We start from the raw sequence: 27,989 nt of genomic DNA, 5'->3' as shown, positions 1-27,989 counted from the left end.
TGCCAAAAATATACTAATTAGTGAATCTTCTGTATGCTCTGCAACCCTGCAGAAAAAAAAACCCTCTTTGAGCGGAGGGTCCCTGGCATCAATCATCTTTCTCGAAGGGTTAGATACCTTGCACTGTTACTATGCTCTCTTTTTATCTTGTCCAATGTGCCCACACTCATACCTCTTATGAAACCAGCACATTCAAAGCGAATCCCTGCTGACTGTTGCGGCACCCACAATCGGCCAATGACATGCTTCCCTAAGTTCTGCACTTGCTTCCTCACAGCAAAGTGGCCACCATCCAAATGTTTAGCACCAGCCAATAGAGCATTACAGCCAACCTTGCCCCTGGTTTTCTCCTTAGTAATCTCTCTCCAGAAACCCTGAAAGCTCGACGAAAACATCTGAACATAAGAAAGCCATGCTTGATATGTATCTACACATGCTCATCTGACATATTTTCACACGCTGCATCATATCGGAAAAACAGCTGATTTAAAAAATTCCCACTTTAAAATCACATCATTTTTTTATTCTATCTGCACACCAATCTCAACAGTTGCAACAACCTTGAAAATATTCAGGAATAGTTTTGATATAACAGATGTAACGCTTCCAAGTGTTCTCTTCTTTTGCTCAAGATAGGACCATCACATGCATTTTTCGATAGTGCATGAAGAGGGGACACGTGGTGATGGAGGAACAACCATCCACCGCCATGCACGACCTTGGAGGAGCTGAACCGGAACAGCACACTGAAGTGTTGTGATATCAAGCTCCACACATGGTACACGTGGATGACTTCTCAAGTATATTTATCACTAGCATGAGGTAGCAGACACCAGGATCATCACTAGTGGTACTACAGCTAGATGTCAGCCACATGGTGTAGCTACCAAGAGTGACGGTCACTTATCTTGCCAGCTCACTCACTAGCGGTTTGCATTCACCGTTGTACATATTCCCTTATTATGCCCTACTTACTATCTCAATCTTCCGATGGCTCTACTCAAAATTAAACTCAATAGATATTCTAGTGGATACCATGTAAATAAGCTGATGGATACCATTGAGGAAACAATAAGGAAATATATTAAGAAAAATAGAAATTACTAACACCACAGCTTCTTAAATAGATAATCCCATGCCTTCTGACTTTTCGATTCTTGAACTTCAAAGAATAATAACACCTCAAACCAGTCAGCCTATATACCCTTTTTCTTTATTGTTAATGCAAATCATTTTCCTAAACATGCACTCTTAAGGCTTGATAAAATAGGCAATTCAAATGTTTTATTATGGTCTTTGTAACTTTTTAATTCCTTCAAGAATTAACAAGGAGCATTTTATTCCTACTCCCTTTTTTCACAGCTAGGGTTTTTGGACTCCTACAGGGTACTATTGTAAGCTAAGAGGTAGGTCGCACCAACAGCCAGTGGGGGGAATGAGGAAGAAAAACTCCATTTCTATTTCCTTTTGTGTGAATATCAAAGAACTGCTTGACCTGCACTAGTACTTGAAGAAAGATGGCATTAAGCTATATTTCTGAAATGTAATCCCTCCTCTTTTGTAGCAGAGCTTGCTCCAATCAGAAAGGCCAACAGTAGGTGAAAATTTCTCGTTTGAAAAATGTTTCACACTAAGCAATCTAGTTTCTTTTTCACCCCCCGCTCGCGAGAGCACGACCAAGCTCTAAGACACTTTTTTGGGAAACTAGTAAGTTTTAACATGCTGATGTGATCTTTGATGATCACCTTGTTCAAGTACTTTAGAACTATAAGAATTGTGAAGGCAGCAGAACAGTCTTACCAGAAGCCATCCAACCGATCGACCAGAATACGAGTGCCCCGAGGAACTAATCTTGATGAGGTCAAAGGCTTGAACACATGGCCTGAATACAAACAGATAATTTTCCATATAAGAAAAGAGTGAAAAAACTGGTACAAAAGCTCACTTTGCAAAAAAACTTACAAACATACCTTTGTCTTCATCATCTACATCAGCCAATAATCTGGCTGATTCGGTATCAACATCAAGGGCTGAATGATCTGCAACAGCTTTGCGACCACCCCTGCCATGCGAAACAAGAGCAACCGAGGGTGTCGCATGCTTTCCCCTATTGCCCTACAAAATGCACTAAAAGTATTTAAACTGGGGCCTAGTGCTGCTCATTTTCCATCTTCGTTTAAAAGACAATATAAAGTGAATACCTTTTCTTCCGCTTCAACAGAGATCATCATATGTTCGGCAGTGCCTCTTTCTTCCATCAACCTCTGACTCTCCTGAACAGATGATTCAAGAACATGCACCTTTCTTGCCAAATCATCATGCCTTAATTGAATATCCTGCAGCAAGGCATCTTTTCTCGCAAGTTGCACTCGCAGGCTTTCTGACCCAGCTCGTTCGCTCATGGCAAGCACCTCAAGCATCTCCCTTCTTCTACCTAGATCTGGGAGAAGTTCTCCATTAGAAGCTTCTCTATTTACAATGCCTCCTATTTGCTGATAAACTTGGGACAAGTCAGTGGTCCTTTCATCAACCAACTTCTGCAAATCAGTCACCTCGCTCGCTTTATGGGAAACTTCATCTTTCAAAAGGGAAATTTGTGCATCACGGTCCTCTAGTAACAGATGCAAACTCTCAGCTTCCTCAATAAGCTTTTCAGAAAGGCTCTGGAACTTATTGAAATTATTGACTGTGGCGTAGAATCGGTTTGATGCCTTCCCAAGAGAAGCTTCAAGTTCTTGTTTTGCATTCTCTAACTCCTCCACTCTGGCAGAAAGTTGTCCTATCTTTGTTTCTGCCTTTTCTAAGGCCTCCATAAGAGCTTTTTCGTCTGCAAAAATTATTTACAATTTTAACAAAACAGGCAAAACCAAAATTATGTTTCAGTTTATTGGAGTTAGCAAGTTTACCCTGAATTTTTGTTGCCACAATATCATGCAAGGAGCACAGCTCTTCATTGGTCCTGCTCAAAATATCATCCTTCCCCTCAAACTCCTCTAGACATTTCTGAAGTTTAAGCTTGTCTTTCTGTTGTTGTTGACCCATTGCATCAATAACATCCTTCGCTTCCTTTAATTGAAACCTCATCTCTTCATTCTGCTTCTCACTTTCAACCTGAACTTGGTGGCAAGACTGGGTAAGGTCCTTAACAGAGGAAGAAAGCCTTTCGACCAAGGAAAGGGTAAGATTCTGTAGACTTTCATTGGAGGAAAAAGGAAGTCCACCCTCAACTGGTGATATGGAACTTCCAAACTGCTTTTTCAGCCCCTCCACCTCGTCGACGCATGACCTTACCTTTCCTGCTACTAGCTTGAAGTCTTCCTCCAGAGCTCTAATCTGTTCATCCTTTTGGAGTAAAAATGATTCTGTCGATGACGCAGAATCTGCCTCTTGTTTTAAGATCTCCATTTTCTTTGTAAAAGAGCCTAATCCATTGTAAAGTTCAGACAGCAATTGACAATTTGCTGTAGATTCTTGGTTCAAAGCACCCACAAAATTCTTCATGAACGTGTCAAAATGCTCTAACTCGACCTCCATCTCCTCACACAGCAGCCTTATAGAGACTGTTGAGACTCCCTGTTTCCATTCTTGAGTCGCCTTCCTCTTATTCAAAAGCTGCCAATTGGACCCAATGAAAATTTAGCACACAAATAAGAGGTTAAGTAAAACATCACCAGTTATTTGGTATACCTCTGGCTCCCACTTAGATGGGAAATTCTCCTCAAAAGCAGGAGCAGTGGGTAAGGTAACTGAACCCTGATCCTTCAGATCCCTGGAGATCCTTACAATCAAACTCCTTGTTCCTTTCACATCTTCCAATAACTTGAAGACCTCGTCTGCTACCCTACCAAGAAAGATGGACCCGTTAGCTTTCAAAGCATGCACCTTATTGTACAAATCAGTCAAATCCTTGAGCTGTTCCTCTGCTTTTGTATGCTTGAATCTAATTTCTTCCATTTGAGCTGCTAGGGAGTCTTTCAATGAGCTGTTTTCTTGCTCTAAGCTTGCCCCAGCCTCTTTCGATTCACTCAACTCGAATAGGAGTGAATTGACGTTTGCCATGGCATGTTCTAAACGCAATCCTGCTTCTGCCTTTGAAGCTTCAGCCAATTTTTTTTCTTCTATGAGAAGAGAGATGTTCTTCTCTGCATGCATCAACTCATCTGCTAAAGAATCCATTCTCCCTTGCACTTCTTCTAACTCAAGAGCCAAAAGCTCAGTAGCCCTTTTGGACTTCTTTGCTTCTTGTTCGCTGATTCCTGCCTTCCTCTGCAAATCCAATACAAGCTGTGAAGTCCATTGTAGCTTCTCCATCAGATCTCCTGAACGAGGAGCTCCTGATGTAGCAAACTTATCAAGAGCCTCTGCAAATTTTTGTATTGTTTTATTGTTCTCCTGTAGTGACTTCTCTAAGGCGGTGGCATGTTTCCTTGAAGATGTCAGCTCTGCCTCCAGCTCCTGCAACTGATGCTTAAAGCTCTGCTTTGCTTTAGTGAAAGCCACAGATTCTGCTTCATAGTCTCTCCTTAGCTGATCAAGCTCAGCAGCCTTCACATCTAAAGACTGCTTCAAAGTGTCGCGTTGTTGAAGCACACTCTTTCCTTTTTTCACAGCCATGCTCAACTTTTCTCTAACAGAGGCGAGCTTTTCCTCTCCCTGGCTGGCCTCCAATTGACATTTATTGAGCTTGTCCCTTACAAAAGAAAGCTCCTCAGTCTTCACATTCACTTCTTTTTGCAACTGATCTACCTCATCTTCTAGAGAAGTAATCTTCACTGTAAAGGCCTCTAACTGTGAATTTAGACCGTTCAGTTCGAGGGTCTTTGAAGAAACTGCTTCATGCAAACTCATTGCTTGTTTCTCTCCATCCTCCTCTGCCTTTCTCATGGCCATAGTGAGTTCACATATTTTTTCTTTGGTTTCTCTTGCCCCCGCCAACCAAACCTTGCTGTTTTCCAGAAGAAGCTTCACTGAGGTTTCAAAAGCTGCACTTTCTGAAACATCCGCAAACATTTTGTCCACCTCATTTTCTTGCATCACTTCACCAAGCAACATGCGAATCTCAGGTATGAATACACCCAGGTTTCCGATCTGGAACTGCTGCTGCTGCTGCTGGCTTTCCTCTTGGCTGCTCTCACTCAGCTCAAGTTCTCGTGTGGCTGCTCCTGGAATGCAAGCTTCATCTCTAGGCTTATGTAGGCTATTGAACTTCATGGTCATGTCCTCCAAGTCCAACACAACTGATCTCAATTCATCTTCTTTTGCTATAAGCTCGCCTGAAAGCAGAGCGTTCTGTTCTTGCAGCTCCTGAAGAGAGTTTCTGAAGGTGTCAGCAGTAGCTTGCAAGCTTTCCATGTCTGCTTGAAGATGAGAAATGGAATTATGTGCATCAGAAACCGCTACACCAAGCCACTGGATCTTGTCTTCAGGTTCCTTACTTCTGATACTAGCAGGCATGTCCACATTATCCAGCATTTCTTCCCACCTTTGAATGAGCATATTTCTCTCAAGAAGAGACTGCTCCAACATAGCTAACTCCTCTGCCATGGCCCTGTATTTCCGGACATATTCATCACATTTCCTATTCAGCTGTTCAATTTCCTCTGTTTGAGAGGCTTGTTCTGCGAATTCAAAAGAATTCGATCTTCTTGTTGCCACTGTCTCAGAGGGCCCTTCCGCTGAAGTTAAAATATTTTGATTCCTTGCTTCAAGTAACCATTCGACTTTTTCACATGTATCTTTGATTTGCAGCTCCACTGGAAGACTCGCATCCTCCAAAAGCTCCTCTATTTTCTGAAGTACAGCATCCTTTTGTAAAAAGGATTCTCGAAGAGCGTTTGCTGAATTTCGTATGTACGAAAGTTCAGACTCAAGAGCCTCGACACGCTCTCCTGCCTCAGAATGAAGCTTAGCCTTGCTTTCAGCCTCATTTAAAGCTACTATCTTTGCATGGAGATCTTGTTGGTATGATAATGCCAAAGTCTCCAGCTCTGCAGTTTTCTCTGCAAGCAGTTGCTTCAAGTTATCTCTCTGCTGAATGAGACCTTTGCCTTTAGTGACTGCCAAACTCAACCTTTCCCGAACTCCGAGTGCTTTTTGTTCAGCTTCCTGAAGCTTCCTCTCCCCATCCTCCTTTGTCATGCTGAGCTCATTAGTGAGCAAATCTACCGTTTCTTGTGCATGACCCAACTCTACCTCTTTTTCAGAAACAAGTGCCCTCAAAGTTTTTAGTTCCGCTTCATAAGCAGTACCAGAGTCAACAGCCCTTAAAGCAAGAACCTTGTTTTCTTTGAAAGTGGCTTCATACTGATGATGTAAAGAAGCCACAAGGATTTCCAATGTGCCAATTACATCACCACCATCAATAGCTTCAGTAGAAGGATACAAAAGAGCAGTTACTTTCTCTGTTAACGCACTAGCCTGAGTTAGCATATTCAAATGTCCATCTCTCTCATCAGCATACAGCTTCTGAAAGCTTTCTAGTTCAGTGTCTTTTCCCAACAATAACCCTTCCAAATTCTGTATCTTGCTTTCCTGTTCGGCAACAAAAGAGCAGTTACTTTCTCTGTTAACGCACTAGCCTGAGTTAGCATATTCAAATGTCCATCTCTCTCATCAGCATACAGCTTCTGAAAGCTTTCTAGTTCAGTGTCTTTTCCCAACAATAACCCTTCCAAATTCTGTATCTTGCTTTCCTGTTCGGCACACAGATTCGAAAGGCTTTCTAGCTCGGTGTCTTTTACCAGAGCTAGTTCTTCCAAGTGACCTATCGTGCTTTCGCGTTCAACATGAAGACTCTGGAAATGCTCAAGCTCACCCTCCAGGTTTACTTTTTCTTCCAAAACCTTACACATTTCAGCTAAAGTCAAATCACACTTTTGAGACAGCTCAGACAGGCTGTCCGACATCCTTCCCAAGTCTGCCTCTTTAGCTGAAAGTAAATCTTCCAACTGCTTGAGCTCTCCGTTCGAGTTAGCTTTTTCTTCCAAAGCTTTTGCCAGTTCACCCATAGTCAAGTCACACTGTTTAGAAAGCTCGGAGACTTCATCAGAAAGCCTTCCAATGTCCGCGTCTTTGACTATTAGCAAAGCCTCAAGCTGCTTGACATTGCCTTCCATATCCAATCTTTCCTCAACAGCTTTAACCATTTCATTCATGGTCAATTCACACTTACGAGAAAGCTCCGACACCACATCAGAAAGCCTCTCTATGTCCGAGTCTTTGACTCCTAGCAACTCCTCTAAAACATTCGTCCTGCTTTTCAACTGCTGCTCCTTCTCTTCCGAGTCCTTTTGCACTTCATTGCATTTCTGCGAGAGGTCCTCAACTTGCTTGAGGAGCTCCTTCATCTCAATATCCTTAATAGACTGCGTAGCTTCCAAGAGTCTTTTTGTGGCTTCAAGCTCCCTCTTTTCTTTCAAGTCTTCCTGCATCTTGTCCATCCAATGATCAAAATCTTCAATAAAGTGTTCAAATTTAGTGGACCCTGCAATGTCTACTTCAAACAGCTTAAACTGTAAGTCCGCATATTCATTCACAACTGATTCTTGAGGGACAAAATGGTTGAGCCTCTTCATAATATGCATTAAAAATGTAACAAACATGCCCCGCTCTTCAAGATTCTTTGCAGCTTGAGCATTCATTAGAACAATCATATTCTCTAACTCCATCTCCTTCATGCACAATGTGTCTTGCAGTTCCCTTATAGCAACATTCGACTCTATACCTTCCTTTCCCTGCAAGTATGTAAAGCATACAAAATATTTAGGTTAGCATAAAATACAAAATTAAAAGGAGCATAAATACATTTAAACATGTCCCTATCTCTCCAGCATTATACAAGATTGTATCAATTTACACCTCCCTATCCATCCCCCTCCCTTGTCAGAGCCCCATCTTGCGCACATGACTTGAGGTAAGCCATACAAGCACATAGAACGAGCATTAAAAACAGACAACAAGCAATGAGGGAGTGCAGAGCTCGCATTGCTGAAGAAAGTGCAACAATGAAGTCGCTGTAAAAAAAGGTACATTTCCCACATTTTCTCATGAAAAAACTCCACCAATCGCATCTGCAATGAGGAGGGCTGCAAATAGAAGCGAGTTCCCATAAGAATGGAGGCAGAAAACAAGACTTTCTATGATGGAATCCATCGAAAGTGAGGGCTGATGCAGAAACGCAGCAATTTGAAACAAGTTATCACAGTGAAATCTCTGGTAGGAGCCTCCTAAAGCGTGTTGTAGGGTCTCCAAGGAATCCCCAGCGCCATCTTCGTGCCCAGCTCCCGTGCTGGCTGTATCCATGTCCTCTTGATGTCTAGCTGAGCCAAGTCCTGTCGGATGAGCCTGGTGATCTCGGACTGTGTAAGAGTCAGAGAGGGTGCCTCAAATGAGTACTGGAAGGGGGGCCAATCTGTCTATGCTGAACCCATGCGCCTGAAACCATGATGTCATTTCACCATACCAGCATGCTGTATCTCCCTGCATGGCTAACTGTCGAGAGGACTCAAGTGCAAGGCGGGTATATCTGTCTTTGGGAAGTTCCCACATGCGGTGTATGAAGGAGACAGATCTGGTAAGCGCCTCGACTACCAGTGGGGGAGCAGTAGCTCTACTCGGATAATGGCACGTGGTACTGAAGCCTTGGCTCTAATGAGCCGCGAGATCATAGAGACCAGAGGCTTCTCCATGTTCCCCCACCCATCAGTGCGACCGGTCCTCCCGTGATGATCCAATGAAGGTCCCCATATCTCAACTCCATAGAGCAATGCAAACGCCACTAAAGTGTCAAATAGCCAGAGCTTCGTCCGAGGCTCCTGAAACTGAACCTGTGAACACATCCTCTCCAATCTGCTCTCCTCAGTGAAAATGCTGGTCCACTAAAAACCACTCCAAGGTAAGTGTAAGCCTCTGTATACTCCACTGTCTCCTGGCCGTATGTGAATGCGGGCGCTGACCTCCTGATCCACTGTGGGGTGGTATTAAATACCATGACCTTGGTTTTACCAAGGTTGACAGACAAACCACTTTCGTGGGCAAATCTATGCAGGGCATCCAAGTGACGTTGCATCCCCTCTAGAGAGTCGGAGATCAACACAATATCATCAGCATAGAGCAATAGTGGAATCCATGTCCCTGCCAGCTGTGCACCTCTCACCATCTCTCTCAATGTAGTCAGCAACCTCATCCACATACATACCAAATAGAGTAGGAGAGAGGGGGCAGCCCTGCTTCACACCAAGAGTGGAGTGAACCAGTGCGGACAAACCCTCTGAGGTGCGTACATGCCCCACTACTGACCTGTACAAAGCCATGATCCCCCAAATGAGCTCTGTGGGTACTCCCATCTCCTGTAATCTACGCATCAATCTAGCTATGGGTACTGTGTCAAATGCTTTGTGGAAGTCCACAAAGCTACAATAGATCCGTTTCCCATGTGATCTGCCCTCCTCAATGATGGCTCTTGAGTGTCAAGATATGGTCAAGAGTAGAAAAGCCTCTCCTGAAACCTGCCTGCCCAGCTGCACGTATCCCTTCCCTCTCTGCCCATCTACTCAGCTGCTGCTCAAGAATGGATGCGTACAACTGTGCCAATGTGTGTCCAATCATGATAGTGCGATAATTCCCAGGCTCCATAGGGTCTCCTGACTTGAAGATGCGTACAATCGTAGAAAGGATCCAAGTATCAAGTAAGCCCTCACACATAGCACGGTTAAACATAACTACTAGAAGCTTTGCTAGTAGATCTCTGGCATGCATGAAATGCTCAGCCACTAAGCCATCATGATCATATGCTCTCCCAGTCCTCATCCTGTCAACGGCCTTCCTCACCATCTCAGCAGTGAAAAAAGCACGTGTGTGGGCATGGATCGGGGGGTCGAGGAGGGGCGACTGTCCAGAAACTGTGTACAGAGATGATGTGTACTGGCCCCAAGTCTCTGTAGAGGTGATGGTGGGGGGGACTGCTCATGAAAGAGCCGCCACGCCTCACACGAGTCCTGACTCAAGAATAGTTGGTAAAGATCCTGCTCTAGTCGAGCCAAAAATGCCCTTTTCTTCCGCCGCACTAGGCGTCGGAAGTCAATCTGCGAGACTACCTGTGAGTGATGTCTCCCAAAAGCACCTCCCTCTGAAGTCTAGCTCTAGTCTCGCGGCATTCCGCATCATACTAGCTGTTCTGGGACATGCTCCCAGAACGGCGTCTCTGCTCAGGCTCAATGTGTGGGTATGCCTCTGCTGCTGCATCGTGTAATGTCTGTGTCAGTATAGTAGTAAGCTCCTCTAGAGGTCGTCCTAGCTCCTCAATGCACAAGCGTCTGTATATCCCATCTATGTATCAAGGTTGCATCCGTTCGTACGTACTGTACGGATCCGTACGGTATGAATTTTTACGTACTGGTAGGTACTGTACAGCAAATTTTCACCTTTTTAAAAAATCGACTCCCTAGCGAAAAATCGACTCACAAGTCGGACAGCGCTGAGAGTTTGTAGATAAGGGGGCACTTATCTTAGGGATCTCAAGCATAAAAAATCAGCGATTTCTCAGCGAATCAGCCTTGCGTGCGTTTTGCAGACATCTGCGCAGTGCGTTTCAAATTTATCAGTTCGGAGCTCTCGAGTCTCAGCTTCTGCAGACTCCAGAGTTTGTGCCCACTCTCTCCAAGGTATTCCTCTTCCCTCTCTCATGTTCTCTCACGTGACTCTGCGTTCTTCTCGCGAGACTCTCCGTTCTACCAAGTTCTAAGTGCTCACGAGTCTTTCCGTCCTCAAGCAATACGACTTTTTGAATCTCATGAGTTTATGTTTTATGTACATTGCACAGGCTTCATCATGCCGCGCCAGAGCAACGCTAACTGGTCACTCCACACAAACATTGTCCAAATTGTCAACACTCCTTCGCAGAAAGGGACAAGCACGCGTCAATGGCAGTGCAAGTATTGTGGATTGATACGCACAAGCACGATCACCCGCGTCATCAGGCATCTGACAGGCAAAGAATGCACCAACAATTGTGGTCCTTGCCCAAATATATCACAGCAATTGAGAGACGAATTGATTGCAGAGCATTATCCAAGAGGGGCTCCTTCAGGATCTTCTGTGAGAGGGAGTCAAAGTACACAGGATGTATTACATGATGCTTTAGTGGGGGAGTTGTCTGATACAGGTGCCGACGAAGGAGTGGATGCTGGTGGTTATGGTTCAGGACAACCCTCAAGCTCTAGGAAGAGAGCACGTGTATCTGAGGATGCGGAGGATGTATTGCCTACTGCTACAGGTGAGGGACGCCCCCGAACAGGTCCAAGACAAACCACCATACCTTCTCGCATCTCAGCCCAATCTTTGGTAAAGGAGCGACGGAGGGTTGCAGAGATGGAAATAGCTCGTACTCTCATTGAATGCAACATTTCGTTCAATGTATTGAGGACAGATCAGTGGAAGAGGATGGTGTGAGCCATTTCACAGGTTGGTCCGACAGAAGGGTGGAGTGGTTTGGATTATACGAAGATGCGGACCACTATGCTAGTTGAGCAAAAAGCCTTGATAGACAAGGCATTGGTCCCAGTGAAAGCAGGGTGGCAACAGTTTGGATGCACGATTATCTTTGATGGTTGGAGTGACATCCATAGGCGTCACATAATCAACATCCTTGTGTCCTCTTGCTTGGGTACTTACTTGTTGCGTCAGTAGATGCTGGAAAGGCTGGAGAAAAGATTACAAGGGAGTTCATATTCAAGCATATACGCCAAGCAATTCTTGATGTTGGAAAAGATAATGTTGTACAGGTTGTGACGAATAATGCTAGCAATTGCAAGGCTATGGGAGAGATGGTCGAGAGAGAGTTCAAGCGTATTGTGTGGACTCCATGTGCATCACATTGTCTTGATTTGTTGATGGAGGACATTGGCAAGTTGCCTTGGATGCAGCCCATTGTTGCAGATGCAACAAAGATCACCACATTCTTTCGAAAGAAGCACCAGGCGCTTGCCATCTTCAGGAGTCATAGCACATTGGACATGGTGAGACCTTCGAAGACCAGATTTGCCTATATGTATCTAGTCTTGCAGCGGCTCTTCAAGCTTAGGGATCCACTGCTTCAGACAGTAGTTGATCCAAAGTGGAGAAATATGAACAATTCCCAAGACGAGCGTACAAAGTATTTACAGAGAAAGGTACTTGATGAGTCTTTTTGGGCAGAGGTGGAGAGTCTCACAGTGGCTTTCCAGCCTGTATATGTTCTTCTACGTCTCACGGATATGGAGGGCTCTACCTTGGGGTTGGTCTTTCATCTTTTGAAGCAGATGAAGGACCACATCACCAAATGCACGAAGTTATCTGAGGAGCGGTGAGCGTACTTATCTTTTTGAGACTTGTTTTTTTATTTTTCAAGTATAGTATATACTCTTGCATTATTTAGATTTTAATCCTCTTCATCTGCGAATCGCATCACTTAATACTGAATTCTCTTGTTGCTTGCACAATCATCATTGCAACCGAGCTGACATTTTAGGCATTGTAGAGACACGGTGGACGTTTATGTGTCGTCCTATTCATGGGATGGCAGCATTGCTCCATCCTCTCTACAAGAAGCCTGAATTGTACACGGACACTGCCTTGTCCAAGCTACATTCAGATTATGTGGGCATTATGTTTGATGAGGAGGACCAGCTTCTTATTGATGCCGAGTTCTGTAGCTTCATGAATAACCTTGGGCCATCCTTCTCAAGAGCGGTTGCATTGAGAAAGGAGATTTCAAAGGTTCCTCTCACATGGTGGCAGACTCATGGCAGGACGGGACTACCTAACCTTGCTTGTCTCGCTCTTCGAATTCTCTCTCAGGTAAGGGATCTTCACCTAGTACCATGGTCCTAGACTCCTAGTAGCCTACTTGCATGGATGATGGATTTACCCTTGGCTTTGCACTATAAATTACACAGGATTGCTCAGCAGGTGCATGCCAGCGTAATTGGAGCGCTTATTCATTGATTCACACCAAGACCCGCAATCGCTTGAGCACTAGTCAGCTGGAGAAGTTGGTTTATTGCAGAGCCAACATGAGGCTTGTGCGGAGTTTTCACGCTTTGGGGACCCCAAAGCAGGTATGTCAAAAATTAGTGGTTTTTAATGCTAACTTTGTGGTGACTCATGACGTTTGTCAGTCTTGGGTCCAAACTCAAGTTATCTAACTTGCTCCTTTTTATCGAAAAATAGGTGGATCCTACGACCTTGAAGATGGTGGCAGATCCTACTACAGAGGAGATTAACACCCAGATTAGAGATGAGCAGGAGGACATCCTTCGAGAGCTCCATAAAGAGCTCGAGTGTGGATCGACATGTCACCAGGTCTCGTGCCCGAGCATTTACTATTCCACTTCAGCCTGGTACTCAAGATCCTCCTACTACCCGGCGGGAGCTCATTCGCAAGGGGAAGCTCCCTGTTCGCACTCATCGCAAGCGTGCGAATGAGGCCGTGCGTCTCATTGAGACTCAGAGTTCAGAGCAGGTTGCGGCAGATGATGAGGATGTGGATCTACTTCAGCTTGATCCTCCAGTTGTTACAGTTGCAGAGCCAGAGTATGATGATGAGGGCAGATGGAGACATGCCCGATTCAACATCATCATCATCTACATCTGATGGTGACTTTTGAGCAGTGATTTAGGGTGGTTTTGATGGATTTTGACTCGTGACTTTTGACAGTAGATGCATTTTGCTGTGTTCCCATTTCTCTGTCTTTTTGATGGTAGAGTCTAGACCAATCGCTCTCTTTGATGTATCCATCCATCTTTGTATGACTCTTGATGTTTTAAGTATACCTTCATAAGTTCAGAATAGTCTCAACTCACGAATTATAAGAGGGAATAAAGCACCCATAACACTATAAAAGCAAGGGACACAAGAAAAGAAAAGAAAAACAAAAACAAACAAACAAACAAACTAAATCACTTTGTTTGCTACGAAACAAAACTAGATAAAACAAAACATTATTAACTTAAAAATATTTTTAGAAAAGGCATGTGTAAAATAAGTTGACGCAACGTATTTGGCTTAAAACAAGTACTCAACTTTAAGCAAAAAAAAAGGATAAGACATCTTAAAAACTTAATCCTAGAAATCAAACTTCACACAACAACTTCTAACGAAACACATTCTTAAGTCCTCAGATAAGCTAAATACGAAATCGAAAAATGAATACTACTACAAACCTACAAAGGCAAAGAACCAAACTTGACAATATGTGATCTGGTATCATGTTTGTACTATGTTGAAGTTTCAAGTTTTAACTTTTCGCAATCGTGACTTATGTTTAGTGCTATTGAAATTAAACTAAGTGATGTATTCTAAGAGTTAAGTACGGATAATATTTGAAGCAGTATGATGTATCTAATGGACATTGAAGCAGTATCTAATGGATGTTTCTATTTCTAGACTCTATGTAGTTACTAGTATGTATAGGCTGAAAAAGATTGAAGCCACTATTCTTTTTGTTGTTACAAATGTTACGTATTGGTCCCGTATCTTAAAGGCCGATCCGTACAGAAGTACGTACCTTACGTATTGATTACGTATCGTACACTACATACCTTTCCACCTTGCTATGTATACAGAGTCCGTCTCCCGCGTGAAGGTGTAGCGAGTAGGGGCAGATGCCCGTGGCCTATGTGCTACACTGAACTGGAAAGAGATGGTCAACGACACAAGAGCATGATCCACTGCCACCCCAACATGTCTGGGCCCAGCAGTGAGATCCTGGATACTAGAAATGAGGCTCGACTGTGCCATGACATAATCCTCTGTGCTGGCTCCATGTCTGTGTGAAAAGCATGTGAAACCTCCCGCAGCGGGAAATCTCTGTAGGCCATTCAAGATGGCCAATCCATGTGCAGTCCCCATGTCTATCAAGTGTCGTCCATACTCAGTATATTCCCCATCCTGCGATAGTCTAGATAGGCCTGTCTCCACAACATCCAACTCTCTCAGCATCTCCTCTGAGGTATCATAAAACACTGTCTGATGATGGGCAGTCCTAGCATTGAAGTCCCCTAGAATGATAATGTCACCATCTCTAGAGAACTCCCATATGTCATCATCCAAGATAGAAAAGGGGGACTGTCCTTTAGGTGGTGCATATACTGACATACTCGGGGGAAAGTAGCAAATAGCAATGTAAAGATATCTGTCTGTCTCTGCTCTCAATCTCACCCACATGTACCTAGCTTACTCATCCCTGCGAGCTATATGTATCAATGGCTGCAACTCCTCCCTGAATAACACTGCCACTCCTCCTGAGCCCCACCCTCTGCGCTCTGATCGTGTCTCCTGTCTACAGGCTGTCTCCCATCTGTATCCACTAATGTGAGGCATAGACTGCCCAGGGGCCTGATGTGTCTCAGAGTAGAAGATGATGTCTTTCCCGGAAAAACTCTCTTCAAAAGCACCTATATCAAGACACATAGATCCATTACAATTCCAGGTAGCAACTTTGAGTGCAATCCCATAGGCCTCACACCGTCATGTGGAGCGTCGCTCCAATATCACCACTCTTCCATCTCGGTAAGAGGCAATCTTGCCTTTTTCCCTTGCCGCTCTAATCTCGGGCATTACCTCCTGCATATGAGCGATCTGTGAGAGGGTAAGGTGATCCCCGAGAAAGATACCAGTTTTCTGAAGAGTTGGTCTTTTCTTCAAAAAGTCTTTCTTTGCTTCCATGGAGGGAAAACGAAGGATGAGTGCCCTTTCTTTCGAGGTTTCCCCATTGCTCCCATTTTTCTTATTGCCCACTCTCCAGGCTCTTGAGTGCATCGGCTCATGAACCCCCATCAAAGCCATGAGTTCTTTTACCTCTTCGTCTACATTATCTTTGTCTTTAAGACCGCAAATTCTCACATGTAGAGAGCGCACGTGTCGTCTTTGCTCCTCTTCTAGGGTCAAGTTGATAATGGTGGGTGTCGACGTTGTTTCCTTGCTTTTCCCTTTCTTGGCCACCTCAATCCATTCATCTACCTTCTGCTTAGTCTTTGTAATAACGTCCACCCAGGAAGTCGTCATCTCTTTGTGCTGCTCTTCCCCCTCTTTGATGGCTCGCACTTGCTCTTTGATTGAGTAAAAAGGGGACCACACTATACGCACAAGCACTTCCACACTATGCATACATGCTTACCCATACATTCGCACTCTTTGCACTTTCAAATCATCAATTTCTGAATTTTTTGAATTTTCTGCTGAACCTGCAATTTCCTGCTAAACTTGCAATTTCTGAATTTCCTGCATTTCCTGCATGCTGAATAATTCTGAAATCACACACCCCTGCAGATACAATCTCCTGTAATAGATGCAGTCGAATGCTCGTGGTGGCTATCCCGATGGCTGTGAGACCCAGGAAACTTCTTGTCTCTTTGATTTGCTCTATGCTGCCACTGTTTTTGAAGCTCACGACAGCAGGTAAGTGCTGATGAGATTGCTGGGGGGGGGGGGGGGGACTGCGTGAGTCTGCAGACCTGCACAAAGGAGTAGGCAGGGGCCAGACCAGGCGCGACCAGGTAAGGGGCAGACCTGCGCGACCAGGTAAGGGGCAAACCTGCGCGCGACCAGGTAAGGGGGAGGCCTGCGCGACCCAGGCAAGGGGCAGACCTATGCGACCTGACAGGGGGACGCCTGCGCGCGAGAGAGAAATGAAATGAAATGAAATGTTATATTAACGTCTTCAAAAGGCCAGAGAGAGAGAGAGAGAGAGAGAGAGAGAGAGAGAGAGAGAGAGAGAGAGAGAGAGAGAGAGAGAGAGAGAGAAATGAAATGTTATATTAACGTCTTCAAAAGGCCATAATGACCTATGAGACCCGAAAGTTACAAAGTGGTGGATCTGATACAAAGTCAGAGTAACAAAATAACCTAACAACAGTACAAAACAAAGATATATACTATGGGGTCCTAAGTTGGTTGATGTGAGTCAAGCAAAAACTAAGCAAAAAAATGGGTGGCTTGTTGGGATAGCTGAATCACAAGAGATCCAGCATCGGTCGTTGGCGAATCTCATCAATTTCCTCCATGGTTAGTAGTCTGACCGGGCGTTGTGCATGCCTGGCCAGCGTGCTCCGAATTTTCTGTCGTAGCCTCCGTCGATGTTGTGTAGTTCTTCGCAGTTGCGGGCGCTTGGATTTCCCTAGTTCAATCACTCGGTCAATCAGTGTGCCTTTGGTGTGAGACGAGGGGGAGCTCTGCTGTGGGGGTGGCTCTTGCGGCTGTCCCGTGTCTGCTTTGAAGAAGTCTGTGATCCGTCTTTGAGACTGGCTAGCCTCGCCATTCATCAGGCTATCTTTGTGTCTGCGCAGCTCGAGCAAGAACAAACCCAGACATCTCTGATCTTCGTATCCCATGACACTTGAGAGTGGTCCAAAACCCTCTCTGAACAAGCAATGGAAGCGGCCTCGTATCTCGTAGTAGACGGGGCAGCGGCATGTATAGTGTAGCTTTGTCTCGGGTTCCATGTTACACAAGGGACATGTCTTGTCCTCTGTTGGTACTCCGCTGTATCTCCCAATCTCAATCCGCAACTGGTGAGAAGATGTGCGTAACTGGCCAATAGCACATCGTATCCCATGAGACAAGTGGGTATCCATGTATCTGGGTCTCGCCACAAAACCATCTTCCGTAAGCTGGAGGAGGTGGTCTCTGTAGAAAGCCATCTTCGTGCCCAATTCCTGTGCTGGTTGTATCCATGTCCTCCTGGTGTCTAGCTGGGTCAGGTCTTGGCGGATGAGCTTGGTGATCTTTGACTGTGTAAGGGTGAGAGATGGTGCATCCAATGAGTAATGGAATGGTGGCAACCTATCTATGCTGAACCCATGTGCCTGAAACCATGATGTCATCTCCCCATACCAGCATGTTGTATCTCCTTGTATGGCTAGCTGTCGAGAGGATTCAAGTGCTATGTGAGCATATCTGTCTCTAGGAAGTGCCCATGTGCGGTTTATGAAGGAGACTAATCTGGTGAGCGCCTCCACCACAAGTGGGGGGGCCGCTAGCTCTGCTCGGATAATGGCCCGTGGTACTGATGCCTTGGCTCTAATGAGCCTCGAGATCATAGAGACGAGAGGTTTCTCCATGTTCCCCCATCCGTCTGAGCGACCCGGCCTCCCGTGGTGATCTAGTGAAGGTCCCCATATCCCGGTTCCATAGAGCAATGCTGAAGCCACCAAGGTGTCAAAGAGCCAGAGCTTCGTCCGGGGCTCCTGAAACTGAACATGCGAACACATCCTCTCCAGTCTCCCCAAATCTGCGTGGGCTCTAGTAAGTCTGGTCTCTGCTGCTCTTCTGAGTGAGAATGCAGGTCCGCTAAAAACCACTCCAAGGTAAGTGAAGCGTTTGTGTACTCCACAGTTTCCTGGCCGTATGTGAATGTAGGTGCTGACCTCCTGATCCACTGTGGGGTGGTATTAAACACCATAACCTTGGTTTTACCCACGTTGACAGACAAACCACTTTCGTGGGCAAACGTATGCAAAGCATCCAATTGACGTTGCATTCCCTCTGGGGATTCGGAGATCAACACTATGTCATCAGCATATAACAGAAGTGGAATCCATGTCCCTGCCAACTGAGCACCTTTATCCCCATCGCTGTCAATGTAGTCAGAAACCTCATCCACATACATACCGAAAAGAGTAGGAGAGAGCAGGCAGCCCTGCTTCACCCCAATAGTGGAGTGAACCGGTGTAGAAAGTCCCTCCGGGGTGCGTACATGCCCTACTACTGATCTGTACAATGCCATGATCCCCCAAATGAGTTCTGTGGGTACTCCCATTTCCTGTAGTCTGCGCATCAATCTAGCTCTAGGTACCGTGTCGAAAGCTTTGCGGAAGTCCACAAAGCTACAATAGATCCGTCTCCCATGAGATCTGCCTCCTTCGATGATGGCTGGGAGTGTTAGGATATGGTCAAGAGTAGAGAAGCCTCTCCTGAATCCTGCCTGCCCAGTTGCACGTATTCCTTCCCTCTCTGCCCATCTACTCAGCTGTTGCTCCAGAATGGATGCATACAACCGTGCCAGTGTGTGCCCAATCATAATAGTGCGATAATTCCCAGGCTCCATGGGCTCTCTTGATTTGAAGATAGGTACGATCGTAGATAGGCTCCAAGTGTCTGGTTGTCACCAGGAGGTGTATTTTTCCTGTTGCCTTCCGTAAATAAGTATTATATATATTTATTTTATTTTTACTTGTTTGTCCCGGAACCCTTGAAAAGGTGCAAGTGGACATTGCATGGCCAATGTGAAACGGCTGCACAGCCAAATGGGTTTCTCACATCGGGGATCTAGGTCGGTCAGACAGGGGCTGCCCAGGCCAGTTAGCACTGAATTCTGATGAGTATGGAAGCTCGTGTGCGCCAAACTGGAATTTGGGCCACTCGTCAAGTCACTGCAACTTTATAAGTTGAAAGGGGCCAGTAAATTAACCCACATTGTAGATGTTGGTCAAATGGTATGATCAGGAGACCGATAGGGACGCCATGGAAGCATCTCCTAAAATTTAGGGAACTGCTATTTTTGACCGGAAAATGTGTTCGCATCATTAGCTCTGGAATGACAAGGGGAACATTTTATTGCTCTGCTGCCAAGTCAACTGACGCACCAGTTGAGATATTTTTAGCAGGGAAAGCCCAAACTCGGAAACTGGGCGACGTGTCAGTCTGTGAGCGATTCTGCCACTCTAGGAGGCAAAAACGAGCTGCATATCAACAAAGGGGGCGCCATTTTCAGCCTCAGTTGGATTGTAGCAAATACAGAAGCTATGGAATGCTTACCTTGCCCTCTATGCACAGTATGGTGACGGGAGTGATGCCCCACACGCTACATACTGCTCTCTTTCTCCCCTACGTACAGTATGTTATGCCCCACTAGTGGGCTTCTCATTTGACCTATGTACAGCTGTGGGGAAATATGCTTTCATGCCGAGGCAAGAGCCTCTTTGCACAGGAACCGGTGTAGCTAGCTGCTGCACCAAAGCAGGTCCACGAGAGGGTGATAACCTCTCGATTGCGCAGTAAATTCAGCACTGTCTACTTGCTGTTTTTACTCTGTTTTGAGACTGTTTTGTGCCCGGAATGTTTCCAGAATCAAGGGGCACCAAGCCTAAGGTGCAAGGAACAGTGTAGGGACCGTTGTGTGCCCAATTCAGATAAAAAACAAGACTGAACCAGAACTTACAACGACCTGAAATTTACTGTTTTGTGCTCCCGACTGAGGGATAACGCCAGTGGGATAGAGTCCTGAGCTTGGAAACTGATTCGGATTAATTTCGGTACCGTTATGCTGCCGAAATTTTGCAGAATCTGGAGCGTACTAGCTGGATGCAGGTGTTATCTTCCAAGGACTCGCTTTTTGTAATTCTCTCTCTCTAAATTAAAGAAATACCGAAAGGGGCCCAGTCTTTGGGGCCTACATGGTGTCGGTCTCGTGTGCGCAGTGACATTCTAGTCGCTGGACGCAATTGTGTTCTCTTCCCTTCTTGCAGTTTCAGGCACCTACTTTGAGTGTGGTCCCATAGGTCTCGCACCGTCATGTCGAGCGTCGCTCTAGTATTACCACTTTTCCGTCTCGGTAAAAAGCGATCTTGCCTTTTTCCCTTGCCGCTCTAATCTCCGGCATTACTTCCTGCATATGAGCGATCTGCGAGAGGGTGAGATCATCCTCGAGAAAGATGCCAGTCTCTTTAAGAGTTGGTCTTTTCTTCAAGAATGACTTCTTTGCTTCCATGGAGGGAAAACGGAGGATGAGTGCTCTTTCTTTTGAGGTTTCTCCACTCCCTCCATTTTTCTTTATGTTGCCCACTCTCCATGCCCTTGTGTGTGTCGGCTCATGAATCCCCATCAAGGCTGTGAGTTCTTTTACTTCTTCGTCCACATTGCCTTTGTCTTTAAGACCGCAGATTCTTACATGTAAAGCGCGCACCCTTCTCCTATGCTCCTCCTCTAGTGTCTGGTTAATGATGTTGTTGGGTGTGGACGTGGGCGTTATCTCCTTGTCTTTTCCTTTCTTGGCCACCTTGATCCATTTCTCGGCTTCGTCCGCCTTCTGTTGGGTTTTGGTAAGAACATCCACCCAAGAAGTCGTCATCTCTTTGTGCTATTCTTCTCCCTCTTTGATGACCCGTACTTGTTCCTTGATCGTGTTGATTTCTTCGATTACTGAGGGTTACAGTTCGCCCTCTTCCAATGTGTTTCTTGATCGGGCTTCGACAAGTTCTTTCTTGAGTGACGCGATCTCTTCCTCTTGGGTCGTCACTCGGTCTTCCAACGTGCTTATCTTGCTCTCTTGGATCAACACACGTCCTTCGAGCATGTTTATTGTGCCCCAGAGATTGCGGTTCATCTTGGTAATGGTCTCCGTCATTTCCTCTTTGCATTTTTGAATGGCATTATCTAGGGGGTCGGCTTTATCATTCGTCTTCCTCATGCTTGATCGCCGTCCGCCAAGGGGTCCCTAAGCGTACGTGTGCACCCACACTAGCAGCGGGCGCGGTAGCTGGGTGGGAGCTGCGAGAGTGCCGACGAGAGATAGAGAGAGGGGGGAGGGGGGTATCAAAAAGAAATAAGATAAAATAAAGTGAAATGATAAATTAGAGTGCAGACGAGAGATAGAGAGAGGGAGGGGGGTATCAAGAAGAAAAAAAAAAAAGGAAAAATAAATAGAATAAAAATAAAATGGAATGAAATGATATATTAACGCCTTCAAAAGCCCAAATTGACCTATTAGAGCAAGCATATACAACACTGGGAATCTGATATCGTATTCCAAAAAAAAAGAACCGACTTCCTACGCGTAGGAGAAGGGGGGGGGGACATGCTACGCTTAAAAAAAGGGGGGGGGGGGGGGGGGGGGGGCATCCTACGCGTAGAGGAAGGGGGGGACATCCTACGCGTAGAGGGTACCTTACGTGTAGAGAGAGGGGGGTACCTTACGCGGGGAGCGGGGGAACAGGGGAGCAGCTCATGGCGGGGCTGTACAGGCGGAGCGGGGGGGGGGGTTGCAAATGCAGCGCGAGAGGAGGCACGGCAGAGGAGAGGGGGAGCAGGCAGTGTAACAGGGAACGGGGGGAACACGGCCCAAACGTTCCAAAACAGCGTTCCGGACGAGTCCCGTTCCCGAAACGGAGATGGGAACAGAACGCCGTTCCGAAACGGGGTGTAACCGGAACGGTGTTCCGGTGGTGTTCCAGAATGGGGGGAACGAGGCGGAACATGAGGTGGAACAGCGAAACGCGAGGCGGAACGGGCAAAAGTAGGCATTTGGGGGGGAAAAAGTGGGGTTTTAGGAGCAGATTTGGGGCTGTTCGGGGAACATATTTGGTGCAGTTTGAGGGCAGGTTAGGGGGCAGATTTGGGAGCAGTTTTGGGGTTGTTTAGGAGTTTATCTAGGACTAAGCTGAATGGAGGTTATTCAAGCATTAATTTAGGTGAACCGTTCCGGCCCCGTTCCCGTTCCCGTTCCCGTTCTGCCCCCCTACCCTCCTCCTCCCCATTCCCGTCCCGTTCCGGACCCTCCCATTCCCGTTCCCCGTTCCTGTTCTGGGTAACTATGGGAGCAGAGCGCGGCAGAGGAAAAGGGGCCAGTGCGGCAGCGTGCAGACGGCAGGACGCGGCAGAGGGGCAGCAGGGAGGGGAGGCGAGCGGGAGGTGCGGGGAGCGCGAGGGGCAGCAGGGCAGGGGAGGCGCGGCACAGAGAGAGAGAGAGAGAGAGAGAGAGAGAGAGAGAGAGAGAGAGAGAGAGAGAGAGAGAGAGAGAGAGAGAGAGAGAGAGAGAGAGAGAAATGAAATGAAATGAAATGTTATATTAACGTCTTCAAAAGGCCAAAATGACCTATGAGACCAATCAGTTACAAAATAGTGAATCTAATACCATGTCTGGGTACAAAAGAACTAGAAAAGAACTAGAAGTGGAACAAAATACTACTACTACTACTACAATCTAAAACTACGTGGGTGTAGCAGCTGATACAATAGGTACCCGGTAAACTGGATGTAACAGTGTGTGAAACAAAGATGGAAGAAATGGTGAGGATCCATCCTCATCTGCACTCTGGATGTCGAGAGAGTATGGCTCGAATCTTCTGTTGTAGTCTCCGTCGATGTTGTGTAGCTCCTCTCCTCAGTCGCGGTCGTCTGTAGAGAGAGAGAGAGAGAGAGAGAGAGAGAGAGAGAGAGAGAGAGAGAGAGAGAGAGACCATGGAGCAATAACTCAATAACTCACGAGAGAGCTCATACAGTGGAAAACTGAGAATGAGTGCCAAGGGGTCAATAGGTAATCTAGAGTCACATAAAAAATGGGGGGCCCCTTTAGGGCTCACTCATGCTTAACAAAGTGCCACATTATCAAAATAATGACATACGGCATAAATACCTGATTAATATGCCACATCAGTCAAAAATATGCCGATCACATAAAAGCTGAAAATGGCCAAAGTGGAGTAAAAATGCATCGGAGAACGTTTGTAGCCATTCAACCATGAGATGCAACCTAGAATGCCACCATCTAGATATAACATATCTCCAACAGCGTGTCTTAATGTGTCAAGAGGACCCAGAAATTAGAATCAGGTAGAATACATGAGAAGAGGTGAGAGATCGACAGGAGGGCAGGTAGAAGTGCTAATTCTCACCATTGCCAGCTTCACAGGTGTCTACTGTGTTCCCTTAAGCCTAACATTGGCATCAAAGCCATCAATGGCCTGTAAAAAAATAATAATAGTAGTAACAGTAATTCAATGGCTTGCAGAGCACCATCACATGGTGCCATACAGCTTGTGATCTTCCATTTGAAAGGGGGCCCTTGCTCACAAAAATGCCCCAGCAGACAACATAAAATGACGGCATTTCACACCGAATGCCATGCCCTTGAACCGTCAACCATGCCCTGAATAGCTCCAAACAACAATTGGCAGCAACACACCCACTGCCCTAAATCCCAAGAGCTCAAGAGATCTCCTCTCTTTCCCATATGGCATATAAGCACAACTGGCAGCTACAGCAGCAGTCTAACACCACCACCGCCCAGCAATGGCATGGCTCCCACTGTCCTGACAGCTTTAAACCGACCCTAAGACACACACACTTCCCAATGTTTGGAGTGCTACTCTCCAAAAGATCTTCTGGCATCAAGTTGGGTGTGTCAAGTTGTTGAGCAAAGCCTCCAGCCCTCCATGCCGCAGCCCCTTAGCATCTAAAAGACAGACGCTGGATTTCTGCAGACTGAACCTGCTCCTTAGCTGCACCATAAAATCAATTTAAAGTTAGTCTCATGAGAGGGCTCTCACACAGCTTTCGTCGGCCACTTCAATTCCGTACTCACGTTTTGTCTCAACATTAGTCCTAGAAAAGTGTGCCATTTGCACAATAGCCACATATTTCTATGGCTCCACACTCCATCTCAGCCCAGATATCTAACAATAGCCACAAGTCAGTCAAAGAAACTCAAAGGAACAGAAAACAGGATCTTTGATTGACAGCCATTACCTAGCATCATTTAAGATATCATTGAAGGTTCTGTCCACCAAAACATGTAAAACAAAAAATGTGAGGATAGCAGACCGCAAAAGCTAGAACACAACAGCCTTGAAGTGTGAGTGAAATTGGATACATCCCAATGTTAACAGCCACCAATTGCAAAGAAAATAATATCAAGACAATCCTACCTCTATTAATGATCCAGAAGTATCAGGTGGATTAGAGTTGTCTGAGGCCTCTATTTCCTGTCCGACTTGCTGAGTGTCTAAGGGGTAGATCCTCCTGGAGTCAACCTTCAAATCCAGGTCCCCGATCAAGGATCTCAGGAGGGAAGGATCAGTAACCTCTTCAGAAGCCTCATTTTGGTTAATAAAAACGGGTGCTTCATCCACACAAAGACCTGGGCTGGCAAGAAGAGAGACAGCTTCATACCTTTTGGGAGACTCTGAAAGCATTCAAAGTTTTGATGTCAAAACGAACTGCACACCAGGATGACATTTAGACAACCCTTTAACTTGTTGTACATACCTTGCAGTTCCATATGATCGGCGAGTTTTGCAGTCTTCTGAGCAGACAACACGTGCTCTAAACTCATGGATAATTCAGAAGGCTTTGCAAGTTTGGACTCTAAATCAGGCTGACAACTGCAGACATCTGCACTTTGTGTCTGCTCCACTTCATTTCTACAAGGTGAAGAGAGTGTGTCTACTTCTAGCTTCATTCGAACAGCATCTACAATCACATCCTCTTCCCCTTGCTCAACTGTGGCCAGATCACACTCTGCACCCAGACTGGGAGGGGTTACCTCATGCTTCTCGTCAACACAAGCATCAACCGTCTCCTCACCAATGGAATTTGAGCGACTTGAAGGAGCAATGACTGTGTTACCATTGTTTGACTCTGAAGGAACCTCTCCTGCAACTTCTTTGTCTTTAATTAATGCTGCCCTGAATTCCAAAGCAGGTTTCAAATTCTCAGAAGGCCCTGTGTTCTCATCCTTTTCCAAATTTTGACTTAAAAAGTCTACGGATGATGGAAGAGTCATCTCATCCATAGACCCATCAAAACCTTTGACATCTTCAGCTGTTATCAATACTACTGAAGAAGGTAGAGAGGCTGTATTTGGAGGATTGTCCATCTCGTCTTCATCAATCCCACTACCATTGTTGGAGCCAAGGAGGGGGCCTCCACATAAATTCTGGCAGTAATGTGTTGTCAGACCAGACGCATCTGAAACAACAATCTCTTCTGGTGAGTTCATTGGTGGGCTATGGTCTTTAAAATCAGCATTCTCAGCAATGTGATCGGTCTTTATGTGATCCTCCACTGTGGTCTGGCCTGCATCGACAACCTCCAAAGATCTAAAGGGGCTGAAATTATCTTCAGTATCCATGGAGCTTTCGACATATCCTGACCCACAGGCACCATGTTCGGGATCTAGAGGCATTCCTGACACCCCTCTCCAGTCAGCACCATTTGGCAACAGGTGGTCCCCAGAACTAGTACAACTATCATAATGATTAGTGGTGGTAGATACATTTGTTTCGGGAAATGGATCCAAAAGCTTATCTGCCTTCTCTTGCTCTGAGGATCCTGTTCCTGCTAACTCTGGCAATCCTTCCCTCTGTACAACAGGCATCCCATCTTGATCCAAGGACTTATCTGCCTCCAAACCCTCTTGTTCTGGGGATTCTGTTCTTGCTAAATCTGACATGCCTTCCCTCTGTACAACAGGCATCCCATTTTGATAGCCCTCTTGCTCCGAGGATTCTGGTCCAACTAAATCCAGCGTACCTTCCCTCTGTACAACAGGCACCCCATCCAAACAGGCATCAATAGAGAGAAGATTATTCATTAGAGAAAGCCTATCCAAGCTTGACTCAGGAGGCACTCCAGTCAAACCAACATCTAACTCAGCATTCTCAAGGTTGCGACTTTCGACTAAGCCCAGAACTATGCCCTCAGAATGTGAATAAGTGGGAATCCCTACAATGGGGTTCATGGAAGTATTTTCTAACCCCTTATATCCATCATCATCATTCATTGGAGAAAGTTTTGCATGATCCAAGACTGGTTCCAGAGGCACCTCTTCCAAAGACACTGCCAACCCACCAATTATTTGTGAACCCTCAAATTCACCAACGTCACTCGGAACTGACTCATTAGGTAAGCCTTTACAATACAACTCTGGTATATTCTCTACAGTGGGAGTTGTGACAGCATCTTCTGAACCCTCAAACCCATGATCAGTACTTGAAACAAGTCCCCTGTGATCCAAGCTTGATTCTGGAAATGCCTTCACCATGCTCACATCCAACTTAACAGTTGATGGCTGGTCAACACTATCCGGCACATTCTGTAGACAGGCAGTCTGTGAAGCAAGAGCGGAATCAACTTCAGAAAATGAAGTAGTTACCACATCAGTCTCAAAAATGATCATGGGTTCTGGTTTTGATACAATCACTGAATGTGCTCCTTCACCTGATTCACTGACGCATGGCTCTTCCTCCTTGCTTGCAACCTGCCCCACAATCTCCAAAGTCTCAGTGGCAGTAGGAGAACTTTGTGTCATCATCTCGATATCACAAGTGTCAACATCATGCCATGATCGCCGTGATGCATCCCCCCCATCCCTTCCTGATGTTGACTGTGAAGAAGTCAGCACCTGTGGAGAAGAATAGCTTAAATCAGGGGGAACAGCCTCAGCATTGTCACTTGCAAGTATCGCATCACCATGTTCAGACTTCATTTCTACAACTGCTACATCATGACAGTCATTAATCAGGTAAGAAGGGATGCTAGCTGCCAATGGCTCTAGACCTGAACTTTGTTCCTTGTCACATGCTTGAAAAGCCTCCACAGAACTCAATAATGTGTTCTTGTTCTTTCCCTCTAGAGTCCTGTGTTCAGCATTTGCGACATTATGAATTCTATTGAAGTCTGGTGCAATTAGATCTGCCACGTTTATTGTCAAAGCAGGAGCTCCGGCAAAGTCCAAATGATCTTGCTCTAAAGGTTTCCTGATTTGACCTGTACTAGGTGGCTGCATCTGTGACGAGTCCAGTGTTGAGCAAAACTCCCTATTCCCAGCTACCGGCATCTCCTCTCCAGCCACTGGACATTGCCCCAAAGTGTTTCTTTCGGTGTGGGAAGTGTGTGCAAAACCAATACCAACATCATTTGCAGAGTTGCGCTCTATGCTGATTGGGGACGCTTTGCCTACTGATTCCTCTACAATCAATTCATGTAATCCTTTGCTCTCATCGCCAGATCTGGCATTTGCAGCCCCTCGATCATCAGTCGAAGTGTGTGTCATGTTACCTTTAGCATTAATGGCCTCAAAATCACTGATTATGGCATTAATTTTTGATTTTCTGCCCTTGTAAGATGCGTCTTCAACTTCAGACATTGGTCTACCATGCTCTATGTCTGTCTCTTGCTTGTGCTGCTTTGATGAACTGCCCTTTCCTTGTTTCTTTAGACGGAACTGTTCCAGCTG

The 27,989-nt window shown here is 45.7% G+C and overlaps 1 protein-coding gene and 1 pseudogene across 2 annotated transcripts; one reads left to right on the top strand and one right to left on the bottom strand.

Annotated features, from left to right (window-relative positions):
• Positions 1–27,986, bottom strand: LOC147425164 (nucleoporin). 2 transcript variants are annotated; one of them, XR_015186339.1, is made up of 9 exons: positions 25,019–27,986; positions 24,679–24,935; positions 3,688–7,733; positions 2,907–3,612; positions 2,202–2,827; positions 1,971–2,115; positions 1,801–1,882; positions 173–374; positions 1–46 (listed from the first exon to the last, which is right to left on the bottom strand). XR_015186339.1 is itself a non-coding variant. In XM_086499471.1 (8 exons), exons 3-8 carry the CDS (start codon positions 6,427–6,429, stop codon positions 272–274), a joined length of 4,404 nt encoding a protein of 1,467 aa, XP_086355597.1. In that variant the 5' UTR covers positions 6,430–7,733; positions 24,679–24,935; positions 25,019–27,986; the 3' UTR covers positions 7–271. The 2 variants fall into 2 exon arrangements, 1 of the variants encoding a protein (XP_086355597.1); XM_086499471.1 differs by having other exon boundaries at positions 7–374.
• Positions 10,798–12,344, top strand: LOC147425165 (uncharacterized; annotated as a pseudogene).
• Positions 27,987–27,989: the final 3 nt, after the last annotated feature.

The sequence above is a fragment of the Adiantum capillus-veneris genome, chromosome 25 (genome assembly GCF_014529385.1).
Source record: "Adiantum capillus-veneris isolate H3 chromosome 25, ASM1452938v2, whole genome shotgun sequence".
In the NCBI taxonomy this organism is placed as follows: Eukaryota; Viridiplantae; Streptophyta; class Polypodiopsida; order Polypodiales; family Pteridaceae; genus Adiantum; species Adiantum capillus-veneris.
The sequence above is the reverse complement of the archived record's forward strand: the minus strand, read 5'-3'. Positions and strand labels throughout refer to the sequence as shown.

Coding starts and splice junctions, on each gene's coding strand:
- LOC147425164 (XM_086499471.1), bottom strand. CDS start 6,429: ATGCTAACTCAGGCTAGTGCGTTAACAGAGAAAGTAACTGCTCTTTTG. Junction 3,613..3,687: donor CATCTAAGTGGGAGCCAGAG/GTATACCAAATA, acceptor TCCAATTGGCAG/CTTTTGAATAAGAGGAAGGC. Junction 2,828..2,906: donor TGTGGCAACAAAAATTCAGG/GTAAACTTGCTA, acceptor TAATTTTTGCAG/ACGAAAAAGCTCTTATGGAG.